General features: G+C 42.4%; 1 protein-coding gene across 1 annotated transcript; it reads left to right on the plus strand.

Annotated features, from left to right (window-relative positions):
* The first annotated feature begins 6,941 nt into the window (after positions 1–6,941).
* On the plus strand, positions 6,942–24,050 carry LOC141004331 (mamu class II histocompatibility antigen, DR alpha chain-like). Its single transcript, XM_073475762.1, has 4 exons — positions 6,942–7,707; positions 7,810–8,055; positions 17,933–18,217; positions 23,733–24,050. Exons 1-4 carry the CDS (start codon positions 7,644–7,646, stop codon positions 23,852–23,854), a joined length of 717 nt encoding a protein of 238 aa, XP_073331863.1. The 5' UTR covers positions 6,942–7,643; the 3' UTR covers positions 23,855–24,050.
* The last annotated feature ends 74 nt before the right edge of the window (positions 24,051–24,124 follow it).

Genomic DNA, 24,124 nt, shown 5'->3' on the forward strand with positions numbered 1-24,124 from the left:
CAGACAGCATGAATATTGCACAGGTGTGCCTGAGGCTGGCCACAATAAAAGGCCACTCTGAAATGTGCAGTTTCATCACACAGCACAATGCCACAGATGTCGCAAGTTTTGAGGGAGCGTGCAATTGGCATGCTGACTGCAGGAATGTCCACCAGAGCTGTTGCCCGTGAATTGAATGTTCATTTCTCAACCATAAGCCGTCTCCAAAGGCGTTTCAGACAATTTGGCAGTACATCCAACCGGCCTTACAACCGCAGACCACGTGTAGCCACACCAGCCCAGGACCTCCACATCCAGCATGTTCACCTCCAAGATAGTCTGAGACCTGCCACCCGGACAGCTGCTGCAGCAATCGGTTTGCATAACCAAAGAATTTCTGCACAAACAGTCAGAAACCGTCTCAGGGAAGCTCATCTGCACGCTCGTCGTCCTCATCAGGGTCTCAACCTGACTGCAGTTCGTCTTCGTAACCGACTTGAGTGGGCAAATGGTCACATTCAATGGCGTCTGGCACGTTGGAGAGGTGTTCTCTTCACGGATGAACCCCGGTTTTCACTGTTCAGGGCAGACGGCAGACAGCATGTGTGGCATCGTGTGGGTGAGCGGTTTGCTGATGTCAGCGTTGTGGATCGAGTGGCCCATGGTGGCGGTGGGGTTATGATATGGGCAGGCGTGTGTTATGGACAACGAACACAGGTGCATTTTATTGATGGCATTGTGAATGCACAGAGATACCGTGATGAGATCCTGAGGCCCATTGTTGTGCCATTCATCCACGACCATCACCTCGTGTTGCAGCGTGGTAATGCACGGCCCCATGTTGCAAGGATCTGTACACAATTCCTGGAAGCTGAAAACATCCCAGTTCTTGCGTGACCAACATACTCACCGGACATGTCGCCCACTGAGCATGTTTGGGATGCTCTGGATCGGCGTATACGACAGCGTGTTCCAGTTCCTGCCAGTATCCAGCAACTTCGCACAGCCACTGAAGAGGAGTGGACCAACATCCCACAGGCCACAATCAACAACCTGATCAACTCTATGTGAAGGAGATGTGTTGCACTGCGTGAGGCAAATGGTGGTCATACCTGACACTGACTGGTTTTCTGACACCCCCAATAAAGCAAAACTGCACATTTCAGAGTGGCCTTTTATTGTGGCCAGCCTGAGGCACAGCTGTGCAATATTCATGCTGTCTGATCAGCATCTTGATGTGCCACACCTGTTAGGTGGGATGGATTATCTCGGCAAAGGAGAAGTGCTCACTAACACAGATTCAGACAGATTTGTGAACAATATTTGAGAGAAATGGTTCTTTTGTGTATATAGAAAATGTTTTAGATCTTTGAGTTCAGCTCATGAAAAATGGGGGCAAAAACAAAAGTGTTGCCTTTATATTTGTGTTCAGTGTAAATTCAGCATTAAATGAAAACAGTAAGTTGTGTGTTTCCTTGTAGAAAGTGTCAGTTTGTGGCAGCATGGCTGCACCAGCCTGTCTGCTTCTGTGTCTAAAGTGCTAAAGTCTGACCTGCCAACATTTAGCAGCTGTTTGAACACACTGTTTACACTCATTTCACCATTTACACTCAATTTATGGAAGAAGAAACATTTTATTGATGCTAAACATGTCACATTTTACAGATACACTAAACAGTAACCAGTATAGGCGACTTCTTTGTCCCCAGACTCCCTTAACAAATGTGTCAGTTTAGTGAGTTGTTGAGTTGGAGACACTTTATAAACTGTGTGAAACTCTGTCTCTGACTGATTCTGACTTATTTGTTCCTTCTTGTAAATTCAGCAAATGTTCTACATGAACTTCTTTCTGTCTTTGAGTAGAAACATGGAGTCTGTTTGTCCCAGTGATGGACGGGTTTGTTTCATACAGAGCAGGAAGTGACATCACATCACAGGTGTCACTCAGACGAACTGGAGCTGGACACTGTAATCAGATTACTCAGAACGGATGGTGACACTAGGTCTCAGGTCTCAGGTTCAGGTCTCCTAGCAACAGATGACTGATCAGCAGCTGGATTTCTGATTGGCCGTTGAGTCAAACCTCAGCAGGTGTAAACAAACTGAAGGTACGTTGATGAACCAGTAGGGGGCGTCTGAGCTTCTTCTCTCTCTGCTGCTGCTCAACATCAAACCGCTGCTCCTGGTAACTGATGACTCATCAGCTGCTGTGTTTCTGATTGGCTGCTGACTGAACAGGAAGTGAAAGTGAAGCATCGGGACTTTTCAGAGACGCTGCAGCTCAGAATCACATTTCTGACGCGTCTTTAATGTCACTGTGTTTTATGAGTTACAGACCTGCTGAGTTCAGTTCTTCACTCAGTCAGCAGATTCACTTTTTACTGTGTCACATACATTCATTCAGTGGAAGGTGAGGGTCTAATCACATCTGTCAAACTCAACCACACCTCAGTGTGTTTAAACTGCGTTCACCTGAAACCCAGAGACACACAGACAGAAACATGTCCACCTGCAGGACAAACACCCAGACATGAAGACAGAAAAGTTCTTCAGTGGAGAAACTGAACAACCTGTCCAGTGCAACAACACAGGACAGCTGGCTGCACAGGTCAGAGGTCAGGACCTGTGTTTCCAGATCTGGTGAAAGAAACAAGCAACCAGGTACTGAATATGGAAACAAGGCCAAAAGTCAACACAGTAGTCGTCTTTCACTAACGAGTGAGCGAGTCTAACTGAACTATTTACACTGTTTGTACAGTATTTATCCATTTATTTAGTATTTAATGTGAAACCATCTGAAAACTACTGGACCTTGTTGGTGATTTTACATGTTTTACTTAGTTTATGTTGTTTGTTCATGTTAGTTTATATTGTTTGATTCTGTCTGTTCATGTTGTTTTTCTTTATGTTAGTTAATGTTTGTTTATGTTGTTTTTCTTTATGTTAGTTTATGTTTGTTGATGTTAGTTAATGTTTGTTTATGTTGTTTACATTTATCTCAGTGCAGACTTGATTCCTCCTCGTCTGTTTGTTTGATTCTGTTTGTTTCTGTTGTTTTTCTTTATGTCGTTTATGTTAGTTTATGTTGTTTATGTTTGTTAATGTTTGTTTATGTTGTTGATGTTTGTTGATGTTTGTTTGTGTTCTTTTTGTTTGTTTATGTTGTTTATATTGATCTCAGTGCAGACTTGATTCGTCCTCGTCTGTTTTTGTTTCATTCTGTCTGAAGTCTCATGAACTCAAATGTCTCTGCTGCTCTGACAACTGATGACTCATCAGTAGCTCATGTTCTGATTGGCTGCTGATCCTGAAGTGAAAGTGAAGAGTCGGGACTTTCCACAGAAGCTGCTGCTGCTGCGTTCAGGTGCTGCAGGAAAACTTTGCACTCAGTTTAGCGTCACTGTGCTGATCTGTAGCTTTAGAGCTGAATGCTGTGATTTCGTGGTTTCATACAGACACCTGAAGGCATCGTGTGGTCAGACTGGTTTGGTGTGAAACTGAAGGAGGAAACCAGTTTCACCAGTCTGATCACATGACCCCAACAGCTTCAACCTGAACAGAGAGGAAGAGGAAGTTCACTGCAGCAGAGGTGATAAACCTTCACTCTGACTCTGTTTGGAGTTTAAAGATGTGAATGAGTCTGTTTTACTGAACATTAATACACTCTAAAAATGAAAACTTAAAGTTGTTGGCCTAACCATATTGTTTCAGCTAACTAAACAAAAAAGGTTGAGTTGTGTAGTAAACTAATCAACATATGTATTCCAACTATCTTTTTCAAGTTTCTTGGCTAAAGTTGGTCTCACTTACTAACTTGAGTTAGCAAACAGCAAACTGTGCATCTGAGGTCAGGACGAGTTCTAGAAAACTAGGGAACAAGAACTGGGGGTCTCCAATGCATATCTGCAGGGGGTCCATCACAACCACACTGTGTCCATGTGCTGCCGACAGCGCTTTGAGATTTTTTACTCTCAAGGTGAGTATTTTGCTCAATATGGTACTAAAAGTCGGGGTTCATGCGCGTACATTATACTTTATTATATATATACTTTATTTTATTATATATAAAGAGAGTTCTTATAATGCATAAATCATGTATAAATTAAATGGGAAGGACTCGTTTAAATATGCCAGTAACTTAACCATTGTTAAATAAACAAATGGGTGCACAGCCTAGTATGAGCGGGTACCGGGGAGCACACAGACACACTGAGCTCACTCGCTACCTGTGGGTGTTGTATGAGGGCTGTGTACACGTTGTGTATGTCGTGTTAGCAAGGTAGCCTGTTAGCAACTCAAAGTTAAAGTTAAAAGTTAAAATTGAACAGCCAGAGTCATCAAGATATAACACTGGACCGGACTAGAGTTGTTCTGATTCCAATACCAGTATCAGATATGCCTCCCATACTGCCGAAAATGTCCATCTGTTTACCAGTTAGCTACGTTAGCTTCGTTAGCTCCGTTAGCTCTGTTGGCTCCATTAGTGCGGCTACAGTCGAACTGGAGCTCATTTATTAAACAAAATGAGCAGTGCTACAAATAACCGGTATACTGCGCACGTATGTCTTTGATGTTAAAGTTTAGTGTTACTTTAGAGACTGATTTTTACAACTGGGAGTCATGTAAACATGACACTCTGTCAGTGATGCGGTTTGGACCAGAGTGAAAACAAATGTGTGACGAAAAATGAAACCATGTATCTAATCAGTTTATACCACCAGTATGTATGACAACACATACTATACATACTACGAGACAGCACCAACAGAGAAACAATCTAAATATTAAATTAAATGATAAATTGGTGGACTGACAAGTTTGTGTACGGAGGGTCTTATATGCTGCACATTTTTTGAGTGTATATTTTGTTATTTATTTGTTTATTTTATCAAGTAACTGGACTTTTATTTCTTGTTGCAGTTGTCCTATGAGGTGCAAATTTTGTGATTTTGCCTGCACAAACCAAAAGAGTCTCTTCAAGCACAATCGTCTGAGGCACGGAGGAGGAGCTAGCTGGCCCTGTATTTACAGCGACTGTGTGTGCACTTTCAGGACCCACGGGGCACTGAAAACACATCTTACATCTTACACCTGTGTTGGTAGATAGAGATTTCATTCTCCTGCACATTTGCACTATTTATAATGGTGTTACTAAGCTCAGGATTGTTATTACAGTGCTTTTGAACTGTGTTGTGGTTTGGACTCTTTGTCCACACCAGTCTGCATCTTTTTGTTTGTGTGCAGTCTACAGTACTTGCACTATTGGTAGATAGAGATTTCATCCTCCTGCATATTTGCTGGAATGTTGTATTTAATGTTTAAATAAACATGTTTTACTGAACTAGTATAATTTGTATTTGTATCATATATAGGCATAATAGAAAAGTTTTAATTGCCATAACTTCTCATGTTTGAGAGTATATATAAGTACAACTCAAAATGTTTTGATGCATTTGAAAGGCAACTTATCTGAAACAAAAATAATTAGTTGAGACTGCTGAATTTTAATTGTTTAAAAAAATCTAAATTTGAAGTTATCTCAAAGTTAATTTATAAGTTATCTCAACAAAAGATAATTTGTTGTCTTAAATTTATGTAGTTTTCTTCAAAACTTGAGAGTTTTAGTTGGACTCAAAACGCAAACATCTATTGCAGCCAGTTACCTAGAATTTTTGAGTTTTCATAGCCCTTTATTTTTTACGGCGTAATCAATAATAACCTGATCGATCCAGACCGAAGGTGAATGATGACGTCAGCTTTGGTCAGATTCTGTTCTGAAGGTTGTTTCTTCACTGAGCAGAGTCCTCTGGTGGAGGAGGGTCATTGTTTGTGACTCACCTCAGGTTGTTTCAGGACCGTCACAGAGGTTCTGTCTGTGTTGGATCTCATCATATTGATGTTGTCATAACAACCACACAGCAGACAAACATCTTCAAAACAAAGCTTCCAGTCAAACCTGTGGGTCAACTACTCTGCTCTACAGTCACATGGTCTGTTAGATCCCAAGTTTACCCCTGTCCAGGAGGTACTGGACCAGCAGTCACTTCCTGTCAATACCGGGCAGACTTTAGTTCTGTTCGTAAATCAAATAATTAGGTTAATTAAACACTACAGACAATTAACAAAACAATTATTGTAGCAAGCAGAAATCAACATGTCTTCAACAGCCTGACTGATGAAACTGTAGAGTCGTTCTGTGAGATCACCTTCAGATGTGCTGGAGATCCTGACTGGATAAAACCTTGTGTGTCGGAGTTAAAGTGTGTTTACACTGTGATGTAAATACAGTATGTTGTTATGTGATACATTACTGAAAATAAAAAAACAGTTCTTTGGGTAATGCACAGAGAAAGAAACTGGATGAGAAATCCTATTAAAACAAATACTTCGGTGAACAGGTCCTGCTTATTGGTTAAGAAAGACAAACAAGGACACTCACATTAAACTACTTAATGTTCCCACACAGACGTCTCTGAAGACGTCTTTCTTCAGGTGTGTTCACATCAGTCTACACAGGTGTGTTAAATACAGGAGACCACAATCAGCACAACAGGTACATCCCAAAAGGAGGAGCTGCCCCTTAGCAAGGACAGCACAGATCAGCACAGGGTCTCATACATTCATCGTCACAACACAACAGGCTCTAATGAACAATAAAGATAGAATGAAGATATATATATATATACATATATATAAATATATATATATATACATATATATAAATATATATATATGTATATATATATATTTATATATATACATTATTATTTTGAAAAGACTTAATAAAGACAGTATTGATTATTGATCAGGTTGATCTCCAGCTGTCATAATGTCTGTTTGTTAAAGTGATCAGCAGCAGCAGAGAGTCTCTACCTGGTTACTGATGACATCACGCTCTCTGATTGGCTGTTCTGTGTGTTAGAGCTCAGCTGCTGCTGAGTTTCTGTCAGTCCTCCTCACAGAGACAGACTGGTTCACAGAGACAGGCTGGTTCACAGGGACAGACTGGTTCACAGAGACAGGCTGGTTCACAGGGACAGACTGGTTCACAGGGACAGACTGGTTCACAGAGACAGGCTGGTTCACAGAGACAGACTGGTTCACAGGACAGACTGGTTCACAGGACAGGCTGGTTCACAGGACAGACTGGTTCACAGAGACAGGCTGGTTCACAGAGACAGACTGGTTCACAGAGACAGGCTGGTTCACAGGGACAGACTGGTTCACAGAGACAGGCTGGTTCACAGGGACAGACTGGTTCACAGGGACAGGCTGGTTCACAGAGACAGACTGGTTCACAGAGACAGACTGGTTCACAGGGACAGGCTGGTTCACAGAGACAGACTGGTTCACAGGGACAGACTGGTTCACAGAGACAGGCTGGTTCACAGGGACAGACTGGTTCACAGGGACAGACTGGTTCACAGGGACAGGCTGGTTCACAGGACAGGCTGGTTCACAGAGACAGACTGGTTCACAGAGACAGGCTGGTTCACAGAGACAGACTGGTTCACAGGACAGACTGGTTCACAGAGACAGACTGGTTCACAGGGACAGGCTGGTTCACAGGACAGGCTGGTTCACAGAGACAGACTGGTTCACAGAGACAGACTGGTTCACAGGACAGACTGGTTCAGGTCCACAGAGAACTGCTGCTGCTGAAGATGATGAAGATGATGAAGATGATGGTCCTCATCCTGTCCTGTGTCCTCTGTGTCTCAGCTGACGGTAAGTTTCTTTACACACACGCAGAGACTGATGGACCAGAACACACAGACAGACACACACACACACACACAGATAAACATCAGTTTGTGTTTCTGTTTTCAGTTCTTCATCAGGACATTGCTATCGTTGGCTGTTCAGCCTCTGATGGAGAGGTCATGTACGGTCTGGATGGTGAAGAGAAGTGGTACGCAGACTTCAAGAACAAGAAAGGAGTCTATCCTGTGCCTGACTTTGTAGGGTTTCGCTACGAGGAAGGAACTTATCAAAGCGCTGAGGCTAATCTACAGATCTGCAAACAGAACCTGGACGTGATCCTTGGTGCTCTGAAGAACCCTCCAGTGCAGCTCGGTAAATATCTCAAATCTAAACTGTCACTTCACATCACTCCTCTTCATGCAGATAAACACTGACTGCAGATCAGTTTATATCAGCATCTGTTGCTGTGTAGGTGTAACAGTCAGAATGTCAACATGAGTAACAGCTGATGAGTGTCACTTTTCACTGTTGGGGAACAGTGGGTCAGGTTCAGGCAGTCACAGCGTGAGAGCAGTCTGTAAACAGCCTTTCAAGTCTCAAGGCTTTTCCCGCTTTGTCAGACTTGTGAAAGTGGTGTCGTTCCCTGAACATCAGGCTAGCTAACGTTAGCCTGCGTATCTGAGAGTCATGCCACATGAAGAGGTCTCTGATCCACATGGACCACAGACTGCAACATGTTCATTAAACTAGAGGAGGAGGACAAACAGCTGCTGAGCAAAGACATCGAGGAGCTGGACTCATTTCACTGAGGATCAGAGTGGACTGTTGGGTCACTGGAGACACATGTGATTAAATAGACAATTAATTAAATATACAAATAATTAAATACACAAATAATTAAATATACATTTAATTAAATACACAGTACATACTGTATAACACAGAAGATTTTCAACAGTTCAACAGAACCATCAAGATGGATCAGAAACTATCAGTTATTCATTTTAACAGTAGAAGCCTGTTCAAACTTCACAACATTAAGGAATATTTACATCAGTTCATACAAACATTCAACATAACTGCAGTATCAGAAACCTGGATCAACTCTGAGAAGGTTCTTAACTTTGAATTAGATGGTTCTGGACTTTGAATTAGATGGTTCTGGACTTTGAATTAGATGGTTCTGGACTGAATGACATGAACAGGGAGAACCAGACTGGAGCAGGTGAGGCTGCGTACGTGGACAAAACTTTATGTTCCCAGTGTGAAATGAAAAATGTGTGATCATCTGTGGGGATTTTAATATTGATCTGATTGATCCAAGTAACCACCTGAAGACTTTATCAATACCATCAATCAATACCATGAACAGAGGACAGACAAGTGAGGACAGATGAGTCAATGAACACTTTACTAAACCAAAACTGCCAAATATTATATCAAATCAAATGTTATTTATACAGCCCAAAATCACAATCACATTGCCTCAATGGGCTTTACAGTCTGTACAGTGAACGACATTGTAGGAGATACACTAGTAATAGATGTAATTCATTAATCACTGGCGATTAATAAAGCACTCGTAAATGGGGCACCACCTCCGTTGTTTTGTCTATTTGAATAATCTGGAGGAAATTAATCAAATCCGACTGGACAAGGTTAACTTGTATCAATTCTAATCAATTTCAGATAAATTTATTCAATCTCATAAAGTAATGAGTGAATTCTACACAGATCCATCGGTTCTCCACATTAAAACAAACCTGCACAGACAACGACATACGATTAAATATGTTTATTGACTAAATAATTCAGAGTAAATAATTGAAATGTCAATTTAAACGAATGACAACAGATAACAAAGGAAATATGGATACTGTAATGACCAAAACAACAAACGCTCACAGGTGGAAAAGCGCATTGTCATAGCGTTTTTAGGGTCGTAATGCAGAGCTAGACTCTATATTAATAACACTCATAGCAGGACCAGGCCTCATATGAGAACAGAGAGAATAAGTAAATTCAGTTTTACATACATTATTTATGCAAAGTGACCAAACACCGTGAGATTTGCTTATAATATTAGTAATAGTCTGTGGAAGCTGTCAAAAGGAACAGCGTTAAAATACTCACGTATGAACCACTGGACTGAACATATTCACCAGTATAAACAAATCACGCCGTCCATCTTGTAACTAGCCATGCAGAAAGGCAGGACCCAAAGTGGAGCTACCTTTCCTCTGCTGGGTTAGTCGTTAAACAGTCCCGTTACGAAGTTTTCGAGGATTTGGGGAGACTCCTGATGTACTCGCACGCCTCGTCCGCAGAGCTGATCCACTCTCTGGCTCCACTTGGCAGCGTCAGACGGAGCCGGGCGGGAAAGAGCAGAGCAGGCTTCAGACCCAGTTTATAAAGTTCAGTCATTACGTCTCTGTACTCCGCTCACTGGGTGACAACTTCAGGGCTGTAGTCCTCTACGATCCGAATTGGCTGGCCGCAATATTCGAGCTTCCGTCGCCGTGCCTCTCTGATGAGGAGATCCTTCGTCTGGTAGCGGTGTAGGCGGAGGAGGACTGGTCGCAGTCGCTGTCCGGTGGCCGGTTTCGATGCCAGAGAGCGATGAGCTCTGTCGATTTTTGGTGGAGATGGCAGTAATTCGCTCCCAAATACCTCACACAGCAGCTTCGAAAAAAAGTCGGTGGGACGTCCGCTTTCCGTAGACTCCGGCAGGCCCAAAATGCGCACGTTTTGACGTCTGCTTCGGCTCTCCAGGTCGGAGACTTTAGCCTTGAGCTTAGCATTGTCGTCTCTCAGAGTAGAGCAGATGTTCTCAAGGTCCGAAACTCTTTGACTGATGTCCTCTGCAGCGAGTTCAAGGGACGAGACACGCTGGCCGTGGTCCTCTACTGCGAGCCGCGTTTGGTCGAGCTTCGAGTCGAGCTGGCTGAATGTTGTCTTGAACTCGGTGGCTAGAGAGTCACGATGCTGTTCGAGCAGCGCAGTGATGGCTTCCAGCGTTAACCTAGCATTAGCTTCTTCTTTTTTGCTCGATTTTCCGCTTTTCGAAGCCATTTCAGAGAGAAAACTTGGTTTTTCCGGGCAAAACAGGACGGGAGATTAAAGAAGACAGAAAATAATTCTTCCTAACAATTAAGTTTGAGGGCTGGGTTGTTTGAAAAGTTCAGCATTCACGGGAGCTCTCGCCTACACGTCTACTCCATCTGCCCTACCGACCGGAAGTCCCTAAACTATAGTTTTAAACGTTTCAAAACCGTGCTTCACCTTCCCAGAATGTCACCATGGCCTAATATGTGGACTTTATTATTAAAATCACTTTAACATTCAATAAGGAATTAAAACTAGATCAAAACATCTAAACACACTTGATTATACAGTAGAACTAATCACTCATATATTTCTTTTAGTTCTAGCCTAATACTTATTAAACAGGGCATATCAAAGACATTCAGTAGGTGGTGAACCCTAACCCTAACATATTAACAAGATGAGTGAAAAGTTCTTCCCAATCATACCAGCACTCACCATTGGAGGGTACTGTGGTTCCACGGAACACAGGACATTTTTACACATTAAATTTATCTCAGTCAATCTTTATCGTAGAGAGATGTAAGAAAAATCGGAATTAATAACTTTCTTTTCTGTTCAATGATTTGTTATATTTAAGAAGATGAAGTCCTGGCTTAATAGCTATTTAGAACTTGCTTGACATCTGGATGAGTGCAGAAACCAATAGATTGGAATGTGGCCGGTAAGGGAACACGTCGTAAATTTCTGAGCTGTCGACTCAGATCAGTAACGAAGAGGGGGGTCTTACCAGGCCTGCGTGTGTGTGTGTATGTTAATACAGTGTGTGTGTGTATGTTAATTTAGATCAGGTGAGAACATAGCAAATCAGATAATCTGTTAATCTCATTTACAATTGCAAAGACATAAAATTATAACACATGATTGTCACTGTTGTGTACCGGGGTGTGGGTTCCGATGATGACTCCGAGTCGTATTGTTGATCTTTAGTTTCGTTGTTTATTTCCATCTCACAACATCTCAATAACAGAAACACCGGCAACTCCTCATACAGCTGATCGACACCTGAAGCGTTACCATGGACTCAACAGGACTCATATCGTATCACCATGACAACTTCAAACAATTTGCAACTTCATGTGAACCACTATTTATGCTATTTAATAAATAATAACAATAATATTAATATTCTATATTAATACACCACACTCCTCCCCGGTAACTTGAAACCCCTTTCATGAAAAACAATGAAAACAAAACAAATATGATTCACTTCAATTTCATAACCATTACAAGTTTTTAACATCGGCTTCATATTTACCAGACAATAAAATCTCTTAAAATAAAAACATTTAATGAGGAGGCTTTTGTTTCTCAGGCCTCACTGAGCTGTTCCATCTCAAGACCAAGTTGGTCTATAGCGGTCTGGAGGCTTTCTGTTTCGCTGAGGCCTCCCTGTGATGGCAGAATGAACAATCTCCTCATGCTCCATGTCCATAGTCCACTCAGAGGTGTTCCACTCTGAGGTATCTGGCTGTGGACTATCCACTGTGTTTGCTCCAATCATCTGGTTCACATGTTTCTTACACTCATGCATGTCATTTGTCTCAACAAGGTAAGTTACAGGACTCAAAACCTTCTTTACCTTTCCTGGTACCCATTTATCTCTCTCTCCTCCCCGGTAATCTCTGACTCGGACTGCTTGCCCGACCTGAAAGGAGCGTAAACGCTTTCCTGTACCCCTGTTCACCTTACTGTCCTGTCTGTCCTGCATGTCTGCTGAGAAGCTGGGCTTCATTAGTGACCAACGTGTGCGTACTTGTCGTTTCAAAAACAACTCAGCTGGAGTTTTTTGTGTAGCTGCATGTGGTGTGTTCCTATAAATAAACAAAAAATTGTCTACATCATGTTGTAATGACCTTCCTGACCCTTTTTGTTTACCCAGAGACTGTTTTAGATTTTGAACCAGTCTCTCTGCTGCTCCATTTGATGCTGGGTGGTATGGAGCTGACTTGATATGCTTTACCCCGTTCTTCTGTAAGAACGTTTCAAACTCTCTTGAGACCAGCTGCGGTCCATTGTCTGAAACTAACTCCTCTGCAAGCCCGTAAGCTGCAAACATCCCCCTGACTGCCTCAACAGTAGCTGTAGCTGTGGTGTTTGTCATAACCTTAACCTCTGGCCAGCGCGAGTATGCATCTGTGACTACAAGGAAATTGTCCTTTCCTTTCTGTGCAAAGTCTATGTGTATGCGCTGCCATGGTCTCTCTGGCCATTTCCAGGCGTGTGTTGGTGCAGTAGGTGGCATAGATTTGTTTGACTGGCACACCTGACAGTCTTTTACCAGGCCCTCTATGTCTGTGTCTAACTTAGGCCACCAAAAGTGACTTCTAGCTAGAGCTTTCATTTTAACAATTCCCCAGTGGTTTTCGTGTAGCTCTCTGAGCAGTGTGTCTCTCAGCGTAGCTGGTATAACAGCTCGCAGACCCCACAATACACAGTCCCCCTCTACTGTGAGCTCATCTCTCCTGGCCCAGTATGGTGTGAGAGCTGTGTCTGTGACATGTTTAGGCCAACCTGTTAGTGTGAAGTGTTTTACTTTCCCTAGGACCTGATCACTAGCTGTCTCTTTTGCTATATCCTTAGCTGTGATGGGCATGACATCTATGAATGACACTCTAAACTCCTGACTGCTTTCTGGACCTCTCTCTGAGAGAGGTAGTCTTAACAACGCGTCTGCGTTACCATGCTGCTGGGCGGACTTGTACTTTATGTCGTACTGGTATGCTGCCAGTATCAACGCCCACCTCTGTAATCTCGCTGCTGCTAGTGCTGGTACCCCTGTCTTGGGTCCTAAGATTTTCACGAGAGGCTTGTGGTCTGTAACAAGCAAAAACTTGCGACCATAAAGGTAGTCGTGGAACTTCATCACCCCAAAAATGAGTCCCAACGCTTCCTTTTCAATTTGTGCATAGTTTACCTCTGTCTTTGTGAGTGTGCGTGATGCATAAGCTATGGGCCTCTCATATCCATCAGGCATCACGTGAGAAATGACCGCTCCCACCCCGTAAGGAGACGCGTCACATGCCAGGATTACTGGCAAATGCGGGTCATAGTGTACTAACACTGAGGAGGAAGACAACTGTGCCTTGGTCCTCTCAAAGGCCTGTTGACGCTGTTCTGACCACACCCACTTTTGGTCCTTCTGAAGGAGCTCTGTCATAGGCTTGATAAGTGTGGAGAGGTTCTCTATGAATTTGCCATAGTATGTCAGTAAAGCTAAGTATGCTCTGAGCTCTGTTACGTTTTTGGGCACAGGCGCCTTTGCTATGGCGTCTGTCTTCTCCTGTACTGGGTGTATGCCCTGCTCATCTATCCTGTGACCTAAGTACATGACACTGTTTTGAAGGAATGCACACTTCTCTCTGTTCACCTTGAACCCTCGCTCTTGCAGCCTCTTTAGCACTGCTTCCACATTATGCAGGTGTTCCTCTGTGTCCCTCCCACTGATGAGTATGTCATCTAAAAAACAAACTGTGCCTGGGAGACCTTGTAGGACCTGGTCCATAATTCGCTGAAAAACAGCTGGTGCACTGGACACTCCATAAGGTAACCTATTGACCTGGTAAAGGCCCTTCTGTGTGTTTATGGTGAGATACTTTCTGGACTCTGCGTCTATCTCTACCTGCTGGTAGGCCTGGGTAAGATCTAGTTTTGTAAACTGCTTCCCGCCTGCTAGTGTAGCAAAGAGATCCTGTGTCTTAGGTAATGGATACTGATCCACTTCAACCCACTCATTGAGACCCACCTTGTAATCACCACATATCCTGACTTTTCCTGTTTTCTTGGGCAGACACACTATAGGACTAGCCCACTCACTGTACTCTATAGGTATGATGACCCCCTGTTCTTCCAGCTCTACCAGGTGCTTGTCTACTGCATCTCTGAGTGCATAAGGTACTGGTCTAGCCTTACAGAACTTTGGTACAGCTTTTTCTGATACACGAACAGTTGCTTGGACCCCCTTTACCAGACCCAACTTGTCACTGAACACTTCAGAGTACTTTTCACAAAGCTGCTCTACTGGGCATGCTACATGGTTTACTTGTGACCAATCCAGTGAAAGATATTTGATCCAGTATCTTCCCATAAGAGTAGGACCATTCCCTTCTGACACAAGTAACACTGACTTCAACACTTGATCCTCACATTTCACTGTTACATCCATTTCACCTATCACTGCTATGACTTTTCCTGAATAGTCTTTTAGCACTACTTCAGATGGACGTAGTCTAAACCCGCTGAACCGTTTTTTGTACATTTTCTCTGACATAATAGACATAGCTGCCCCGCTGTCTATTTCCATTTTAACCTTTTCACCGTTTACTCTGACCATGACATTATACGGTTTTACATACTCACTGTCATCCCTAGATATAGAAAACAGTCCAAAGTCTTTTTCAGAGCTTCTCTGTTCCCCTGACAGTGGTTGTTGCTGGCTGCTCGCAGCTGTCAACTGCAGCAGCTCTGTGTCGTCTTCCTCTCCTGTCGCTGTAGACTGCTGCGGCTGTGTGTTGATGGTCGATGCAATGTAGCGCGTGCCTCTCATTGCTTGGCTACTGTGTCGCGCTGTTTCAAAGCGTTGTTTTCCCCCGTAGGCTGGTGTTCCCCCCGCTGGCGGTGGTCTCTGACGACAGGCCCTCTCTAGGTGTCCCGATCGCTGGCAGCCCCGGCACTGGAAATCCTTGTAGCGGCACGTCTGTGGCGTGTGTCCGGTCCCCAAGCAGCGGTAGCAGGGCTTGCTCTCTCCCCCGCTGGCGCTCTGGTAGTCCGATGTCCTCTGGCTCTGCTGTTGCTTTGCCTTGGGTGGTCCCTGTCGCTGTCTTGTCACTTGGTCGGTCCTCATCTGTGGTTGCTGGAATTTCAGCATACTTCGGGTTGTGCATTCGAAGTTGTCAACAATGTCCAGCACTTTTGGCCACTCTAGCGCGTTACCATACGCGGCACTTAAAAGTTTTCCTCTCAAGTCCTTGTTGGCAACACCGTAAACAAGTTGGTCCCGCAGCTGCTCGTTTAGCGTAGCCCCAAACTCGCATGTCTTGGCCAGTCCTTTGAGAGACGCAATATATTCGGCTAGCGACTCTCCTGCCAACTGTGTTCTGCATCTGAAAACGTACCTTTCACTAAGTACATTTCTCTTCGGCTGATAAAAGCCCCGTAGAGCTTTCGTTAGCTCCTCCAGCGTAGCCTCACCCGGCTTCTGTGGTGTTAGCAGGTCCTTCAGGAGAGCGAACGTCTTCGGACCAACGACTGCCAGAAAAACCGCTCTCTTTCGGTCATCTTCTATATCGTTGGCCTCCACAAACTGATAAAAACGCTCCTCATATGCCTCGAAGCTCTCGATAGCTTCATCGAAGCATAAGCCTGACTCCGTGCTAAACATAGCCATGACAGCTCCCGTTAGTTGCCGTTAACGTTTTCTGGCTGGTTTCTGTCCGTTGCTAACGTTAACCGTTAACCGTTAACGTTAATCAACTGCCCAACTCGGTTGGTCACCGTCGTATTTTAAGGTAAAAATAATTACCAAAAAATAAACTTCCTCGTCGCCATTGTTGTGTACCGGGGTGTGGGTTCCGATGATGACTCCGAGTCGTATTGTTGATCTTTAGTTTCGTTGTTTATTTCCATCTCACAACATCTCAATAACAGAAACACCGGCAACTCCTCATACAGCTGATCGACACCTGAAGCGTTACCATGGACTCAACAGGACTCATATCGTATCACCATGACAACTTCAAACAATTTGCAACTTCATGTGAACCACTATTTATGCTATTTAATAAATAATAACAATAATATTAATATTCTATATTAATACACCACAGTCACAGTTCTGTTCCTCTTGATATTCAGAGAGTAGATTCCCCCATGTTGACCTCAACTGACCTGAGAGAAAGGAGGGTATCTTTCTTGAGGGGGGAAAAGAGGTCACATGGTGCTACAACATTGTAAATAATGATAGATGATCTCCTGGAAAACATCTATTCGACGGTTTTATTGTAAACAAAACAAGTCCTCCTTGCCAGGTGAAGAGTTGAGGGGCTCCAAGGGCCTCTCTCTTGACAACAGTCAGCTTGCAGATGAAAGGGGCAATTAATGCACGAAACAGAACCTCAATGAAATGCAGAGGCGATGGGCATGTGTTCCTACAACATCCTCTGTCCTTAGACCCTCGATTCGAGTGAGGAAAAACTTGCCATCTTGATGGGAAAAAAAGACCCTTTTAACAGGGGAAAAAAGACAATGGAAGAAACCTCAGGAAGAGCCACAGAGGAGGATCCCTCTTCCAGGACGGACAGACATGCAATAGATGTTGCATGTACAGAAAGAACAGCAAATCACAGTTTACAGGTTGCATTGACAGAAAATCTGATACAAATTATAATATATGTAAAGTGTGAGGATCCAGGAGACGACTGAGCAGGACGAGGCATCGACCTCCTGTCCACCCTGGTGACCGGGAAGAGGACAGGCCACACAGGATCATTAGTAATAGACAGAGAGATCAGAGTGAAGAGGCCTCTATATAAAGAAGGAAATCTTGAACAAACACATGAAATATTTTGAAGGGTGTTTAAGTTGTTTGATGATAAAAATTGTCCAATAAAACAGATTAATAAAAAGATAAATATTGAGATGGTCCATGGATCACTGAGGGATTACAAAATGACTACAGGAAGAAAAATACACTTGGGTTATCAGGAAACATGTCTGTGTGTAAATGTGTTAAATCATCTTGTCGAATTATTTCCACCAGATAACTTTGACAAGTGATCAAGAGACACAGTTTGAATCAGTTACAACACGAGCTGCTTATCAAAGACACAGCAGACAGTGTTTCCTGCCTCAGCCAGAGAATCTGAGCAGAGAGGCTTGGCCACCATTTTAATTATGCATGGTGGATTTGTTAACAAGCAGAACAGAAAGAGTGAAAGAAGGGGAGAAGGTCAGAGCTGACTGTGACCTTGAAAAACTCATCTTCACCACTTTTAGGTATTTAATAGATCAATAACTGTATCAGCCAATCGTCCAAGCCGTTGGTTAGTTGTGTGGTGCAGATGTGTCGTGTGCTAAAACATCAACTTCCTGTGACTACAACAAAAAACTGAAACAGAACAAAACATTCTGTGTTTGTTTTCAGATGCTCCCTCCAGTCCAGTCATCTACCCCAGAGACGACGTGGAGCTGGAGGTGAAGAACGTCCTGATCTGTCATGTGACTGGTTTCTATCCTGCTCCTGTGAAGTTCTCCTGGACGAAGAACGGAGAGAACGTGACTGAAGGAACCAGCGTCAACGTTCCTTACCTCAACAAAGACGGAACCTTCAACCAGTTCTCCAGACTGGACTTCACCCCCCAACAAGGAGACATGTACAGCTGTTCAGTGACACATCCAGCCCTGAAGGACCCACAGACCAGGATCTGGGGTGAGAAAACTTTATTTACACTGATGACGATACAAACTTTATTTAAACTGACGACAATACACACTTTATTTACACTGACAACAATACACACTTTATTTAAACTGACAACAATACACACTATTTAAACTGACAATACAAACTTTATTTAAACTGACGACAGTACACACTTTATTTAAACTGACAACAATACACACTATTTAAACTGACAATACAAACTTTATTTAAACTGACAACAATACAAACTTTATTTAAACTGACAACAATACACACTTTATTTAAACTGACAACAATACACACTTTATTTAAACTGACAATAATACAAACTTTATTTAAACTGACAACAATACAAACTTTATTTAAACTGACGACAATACACACTTTATTTAAACTGACAATAATACAAACTTTATTTAAACTGACAACAATACACACTATTTAAACTGACAATACAAACTTTATTTAAACTGACGACAGTACACACTATTTAAACTGTCAATACACACTTTATTTAAACTGACAATAATACAAACTTTATTTAAACTGACAATACACACTTTATTTAAACTGACAACAATACAAACTTTATTTAAACTGACAACAATACACACTTTATTTAAACTGACAATACAAACTTTATTTAAACTGACAACAATACACACTATTTAAACTGACAATACAAACTTTATTTAAACTGACAACAATACAAACTTTATTTAAACGGACGACAATACACACTTTATTTAAACTGACAACAATACACACTTAATTTAAACTGACGACAATACACACTTTATTTAAACTGACAACAACACAAACTTTATTTAAACTGACAACAATACACACTTTATTTAAACTGACAACAATACACACTTTATTTAAACTGACAACAACACAAACTTTATTTAAACTGACAACAATACACACTATTTAAACTGACAACAATACACACTTTATTTAAACTGACAACAATAAACACTTCATTTAAACTGACAACAACACAAACTTTATTTAAACTGACAACAATAAACACTTTATTTAAACTGACAACAATACACACTTTATTTAAATTGACAACAATACACACTTTATTTAAACTGACGACAATACACACTTTATTTAAATTGACAACAATACACACTTTATTTAAATTGACAACAATACACTAGGGTGACCATATTTTGATTACCAAAAACCAGGACACTCGGCCCAGCAACGAGATATGATACTCAAAATTTACTCAAAGATGCCTTAAAATTAACATACATTTAAAGTATGCCTCCTCTGTATGGATAAAATTGATATATTACAAACAAAATACTATCTATAACCAAAGACACACATTCAGACATGCTTCTCAGAGGTTACTCAACATGTTTTATTATACGTTTCAAAAACAATGAATGAAATAATGATAGAAATAATGTCTCTTCTGTATTAGAAAAATAAATAAATAATAAATAACTGAAAAATACCTCTGTTATATTAGCAATCCAACTTAAACAAAATAGCTCTCACAAACTTACAAAAACTATCTAACAAAAGATATCTATATCTTCAGTTTTCTTCTTCATCCTTGTTTTCCTCTTCATCCTGTTTTTCTTCCTCATCCTTCTTGTTTGCCCATTTATATCTTGCTGTAGAGCTGATCTTTCCCAGCAGTTTTTTGTTGCTTAACAAATAAGCATGAAAGTCTTTGCAAGACATGTCTTTGTAGTTGTATTGCACAAAGAGAATCCCTTTCAATGACTCAACAGAGAGCTGGTTCCTCTCCTTCGACCACTGGCTCTGCATCAATGAGAAAACCTTCTCAACATTTGCATTATGAGAGGGAAGTGCAAAGACAAACTGTGCAATCTTCAGTAGTTCTGAGTAGCATTCAATGCTTTTGGCCTTCTCAAAGTATTTGGTCCACTTCTGGTGCACCTGCAGGCCAATGAACTCCTCATCACTGTTGCACCTTTCTATGAATCTCTTCAGATTGGCAACCTGGTCAAAACACTTGACATCATCAATTGGCACCCCCTTCTCTCTAAGGTACTTGATGCAGACCTCCACATCATCCCAATCTGGTGGCTCACTCATATCCATCCATATAAATGTTGAGAACTCTTCCATGGGAGTCATCCACTTCTCCAGATACTCCAGACATGCACTGTACAGGCCTTGCACATCAGCACAGAACTTGTCACAGTCCTCACCCAGTCCATCTCTGTGATTTTCTGCCAGTAGTCCCTTAACTTTAAGGGACATGAAATTGTTGCTCTTACGTTCAAAAAGAACATTGTGAATGCTGTTCAATATTTTCTTCAATGGAGTTGTTCTCCTTTTCCATTTGTTGAATGTGGGTGTGGAACACAGACATCAGTGAGTGCATGTGCCACAAGTAGATCTCACTGCAGTTGTTTTCAAGAAACTTCTTTATCACTATAAGTGGCTTTTGCTGAGACAGAAAAAATGCCTTTAAAGCTGGGAACATCTGTAGCATCCTCTCGATGCCTGGGAACAATGACAGCCACCTTGTCTTGCTGTGAGAAAGCATCATCCTGTACTCACTGTCAACAAAATCACAGTACTCTGAGGTTCTCAGTACGCACTGTGTAAATGTGGAAGTACTGGTAGATTTTGAACATGATATTCTCAAGGTCAACATCTATTGTGTCTGCCCCATGATGAACACAATTACTCAATATGTGTGCTGGGCAACCCACAGCAATCAGGGTCTTGTTCTGCAGCAACCTCTTCAAATTTGCAAACACATTGTTTCCCCCTTCATCACGTCGGATTCCACCAAAATTGGTGTTGCAATTATCTCCAGTAAATGCAATGCATTTTTCAGACAAATTGTTTTTTGCCAGTGTTTCAGTGAGATAATTTGCAATGGTTTCTGCTTTCTCATTAGGTGTGTCTTTCACCTCAATTAATTTTGTTTGCACACCACCCTTCTTCCAATCAAAGTACTGGATTATGATCGGGAATATTTTCACTGCTCCGTGGTTACTCCCGTCTGTACAAATACCACAATACTGGATTTCTTTCAGTGCTTCATTTGTGACTTCAACAGAGTTGGGCGCTAAAACACCATTCACAATGGCTTCGGTCTTAGTGCGGGCACTATTAAACTTTTTGGCGGTGTCAGAATCTGGGAATGCCTTTTTTAACAATGCACTAGTGCAATCCATGGACCTGTAGCTGTTGTGGTGTTTCACTGTGTGAAATGAGAATGCACCCTCCGCTGCATTCACAGCATCCTCTGATTTCCCGGGTCTCACAAAGAACTCTGTCAACTTTGATGAACTACACTCACCTCGCACACTTTTTTTTATGTTTTTCGGTGTCCATGTAGGCTTTGAGATCCCTGGCACCCCCATTGGACACTGAAACATATGTACCGGGTTTGCACACGGTGCACGAAGCCTCCCACTTGTCCCGACCGGGACGGTAAGTGGGGAATTTCTTTTGTAGCTCATCGTTAAATGTGCATTTACGCTTCGGCATGATGATGCAGGCAAGAGTGCTATGGCTGTCTGCTCGCTCGTTGTGAGTGTAAATGTAGCAGCCTCTCAGGGATTATGTCACATGCAGCGTCAATTTAATGGCCCAATGAAAAACAATGAAAACCAGGACATTTCACCACTTTATAAAAAACTCCCGGGACAGCCAGGACAGGACGTGAAAACAGGACATGTCCTGGGAAAACAGGACGTTTGGTCACCCTACAATACACACTATTTAAACTGACAATACAAACTTTATTTATACTGACAACAATACGCACTTTATTTACACTGACAACAATACACACTTTATTTACACTGACAACAATACACACTTTATTTACACTGACAACAATACACACTTTATTTATACTGACAACAATACACACTTTATTTACACTGACAACAATACACACTGTATTTACACTGATAACAATACACACTTTATTTACACTGACAACAATACACACTTTATTTGTTCTGACAACAATACACACTATTTAAACTGACAACAATGCAAACCTTATTTAAACTGACAATACAAACTTTATTTTGATTTGAAGTGAAGCATCAGCAGTGTGTTAATGTCTCTGTGTGTGTCTGTCTCCAGATGTGGAGGTGAAGCAGCAGCAGTGTGTTAATGTCTGTGTGTGTCTCTGTCTCCAGATGTGGAGGTGAAGCAGCAGCAGTGTGTTAATGTCTCTGTGTGTGTCTTTCTCCAGATGTGGAGGTGAAGCAGCAGCAGTGTGTTAATGTCTCTGTGTGTGTCTGTCTCCAGATGTGGAGGTGAAGCAGCAGCAGTGTGTTAATGTCTCTGTGTGTCTGTCTCCAGATGTGGAGGTGAAGCAGCAGCAGTGTGTTAATGTCTCTGTGTGTGTCTTTCTCCAGATGTGGAGGTGAAGCAGCAGCAGTGTGTTAATGTCTCTGTGTGTGTCTGTCTCCAGATGTGGAGGTGAAGCAGCAGCAGTGTGTTAATGTCTGTGTGTGTGTCTGTCTCCAGATGTGGAGGTGAAGCAGCAGCAGTGTGTTAATGTCTCTGTGTGTGTCTGTCTCCAGATGTGTAGGTGAAGCAGCAGCAGCAGTGTGTTAATGTCTCTGTGTGTGTCTGTCTCCAGATGTGTAGGTGAAGCAGCAGCAGTGTGTTAATGTCTCTGTGTGTGTCTGTCTCCAGATGTGTAGGTGAAGCAGCAGCAGCAGTGTGTTAATGTCTCTGTGTGTCTCTGTCTCCAGATGTGGAGGTGAAGCAGCAGCAGTGTGTTAATGTCTCTGTGTGTGTCTGTCTCCAGATGTGGAGGTGAAGCAGCAGCAGCAGTGTGTTAATGTCTCTGTGTGTCTCTGTCTCCAGATGTGGAGGTGAAGCAGCAGCAGTGTGTTAATGTCTCTGTGTGTGTCTGTCTCCAGATGTGTAGGTGAAGCAGCAGCAGTGTGTTAATGTCTCTGTGTGTGTCTGTCTCCAGATGTGGAGGTGAAGCAGCAGCAGTGTGTTAATGTCTCTGTGTCTCTGTCTCCAGATGTGGAGGTGAAGCAGCAGCAGTGTGTTAATGTCTCTGTGTGTGTCTGTCTCCAGATGTGGAGGTGAAGCAGCAGCAGTGTGTTAATGTCTCTGTGTCTCTGTCTCCAGATGTGGAGGTGAAGCAGCAGCAGCAGCAGTGTGTTAATGTCTCTGTGTGTCTCTGTCTCCAGATGTGGAGGTGAAGCAGCAGCAGTGTGTTAATGTCTCTGTGTGTCTGTCTCCAGATGTGGAGGTGAAGCAGCAGCAGTGTGTTAATGTCTCTGTGTGTGTCTGTCTCCAGATGTGGAGGTGAAGCAGCAGCAGTGTGTTAATGTCTCTGTGTGTGTCTGTCTCCAGATGTGGAGGTGAAGCAGCAGCAGCAGTGTGTTAATGTCTCTGTGTGTGTCTGTCTCCAGATGTGGAGGTGAAGCAGCAGCAGCAGTGTGTTAATGTCTCTGTGTGTCTCTGTCTCCAGATGTGGAGGTGAAGCAGCAGCAGTGTGTTAATGTCTCTGTGTCTCTGTCTCCAGATGTGGAGAAGACTCTGCCCAGTGTTGGACCTGCAGTGTTCTGTGGACTGGGTCTGACTGTGGGTCTGCTCGGTGTGGCTGCTGGAACCTTCTTCCTCATCAAAGGGAACGAGTGCAGATGATTGGTCGGGGCTGATGATGTCATGAGGATGAAATATAAAACTCCAACATCATAAACTGGAGTAATTACGCTTCTGTTCTGTTTAACAGCTTTGCTTCATGTTTAACTCTAAATAAGATTCTCTATATTCTGTACATCTGATCAATGCTGAAACATTCACTCAAATGAAATAAAGGTTGTGTGATTTATAGATTTCATGTAAAGTTGTAGGGAGACTTCTTGTTTTTTCACGTCTCAGTACTTTAATCACGTACATCACAGGGTTATCTGT

This window comes from Pagrus major, chromosome 11 (genome assembly GCF_040436345.1).
Source record: "Pagrus major chromosome 11, Pma_NU_1.0".
Lineage (NCBI taxonomy): Eukaryota > Metazoa > Chordata > Actinopteri > Spariformes > Sparidae > Pagrus > Pagrus major.

Bases quoted from the DNA above. Each gene is read 5' to 3' on its own strand.
- LOC141004331 (XM_073475762.1), top strand. From the start codon at position 7,644: ATGATGAAGATGATGAAGATGATGGTCCTCATCCTGTCCTGTGTCCTC. The intron at 7,708-7,809 runs GTAAGTTTCTTT...TTCTGTTTTCAG, and splicing joins CCTCTGTGTCTCAGCTGACG to TTCTTCATCAGGACATTGCT. The intron at 8,056-17,932 runs GTAAATATCTCA...GTTTGTTTTCAG, and splicing joins GAACCCTCCAGTGCAGCTCG to ATGCTCCCTCCAGTCCAGTC.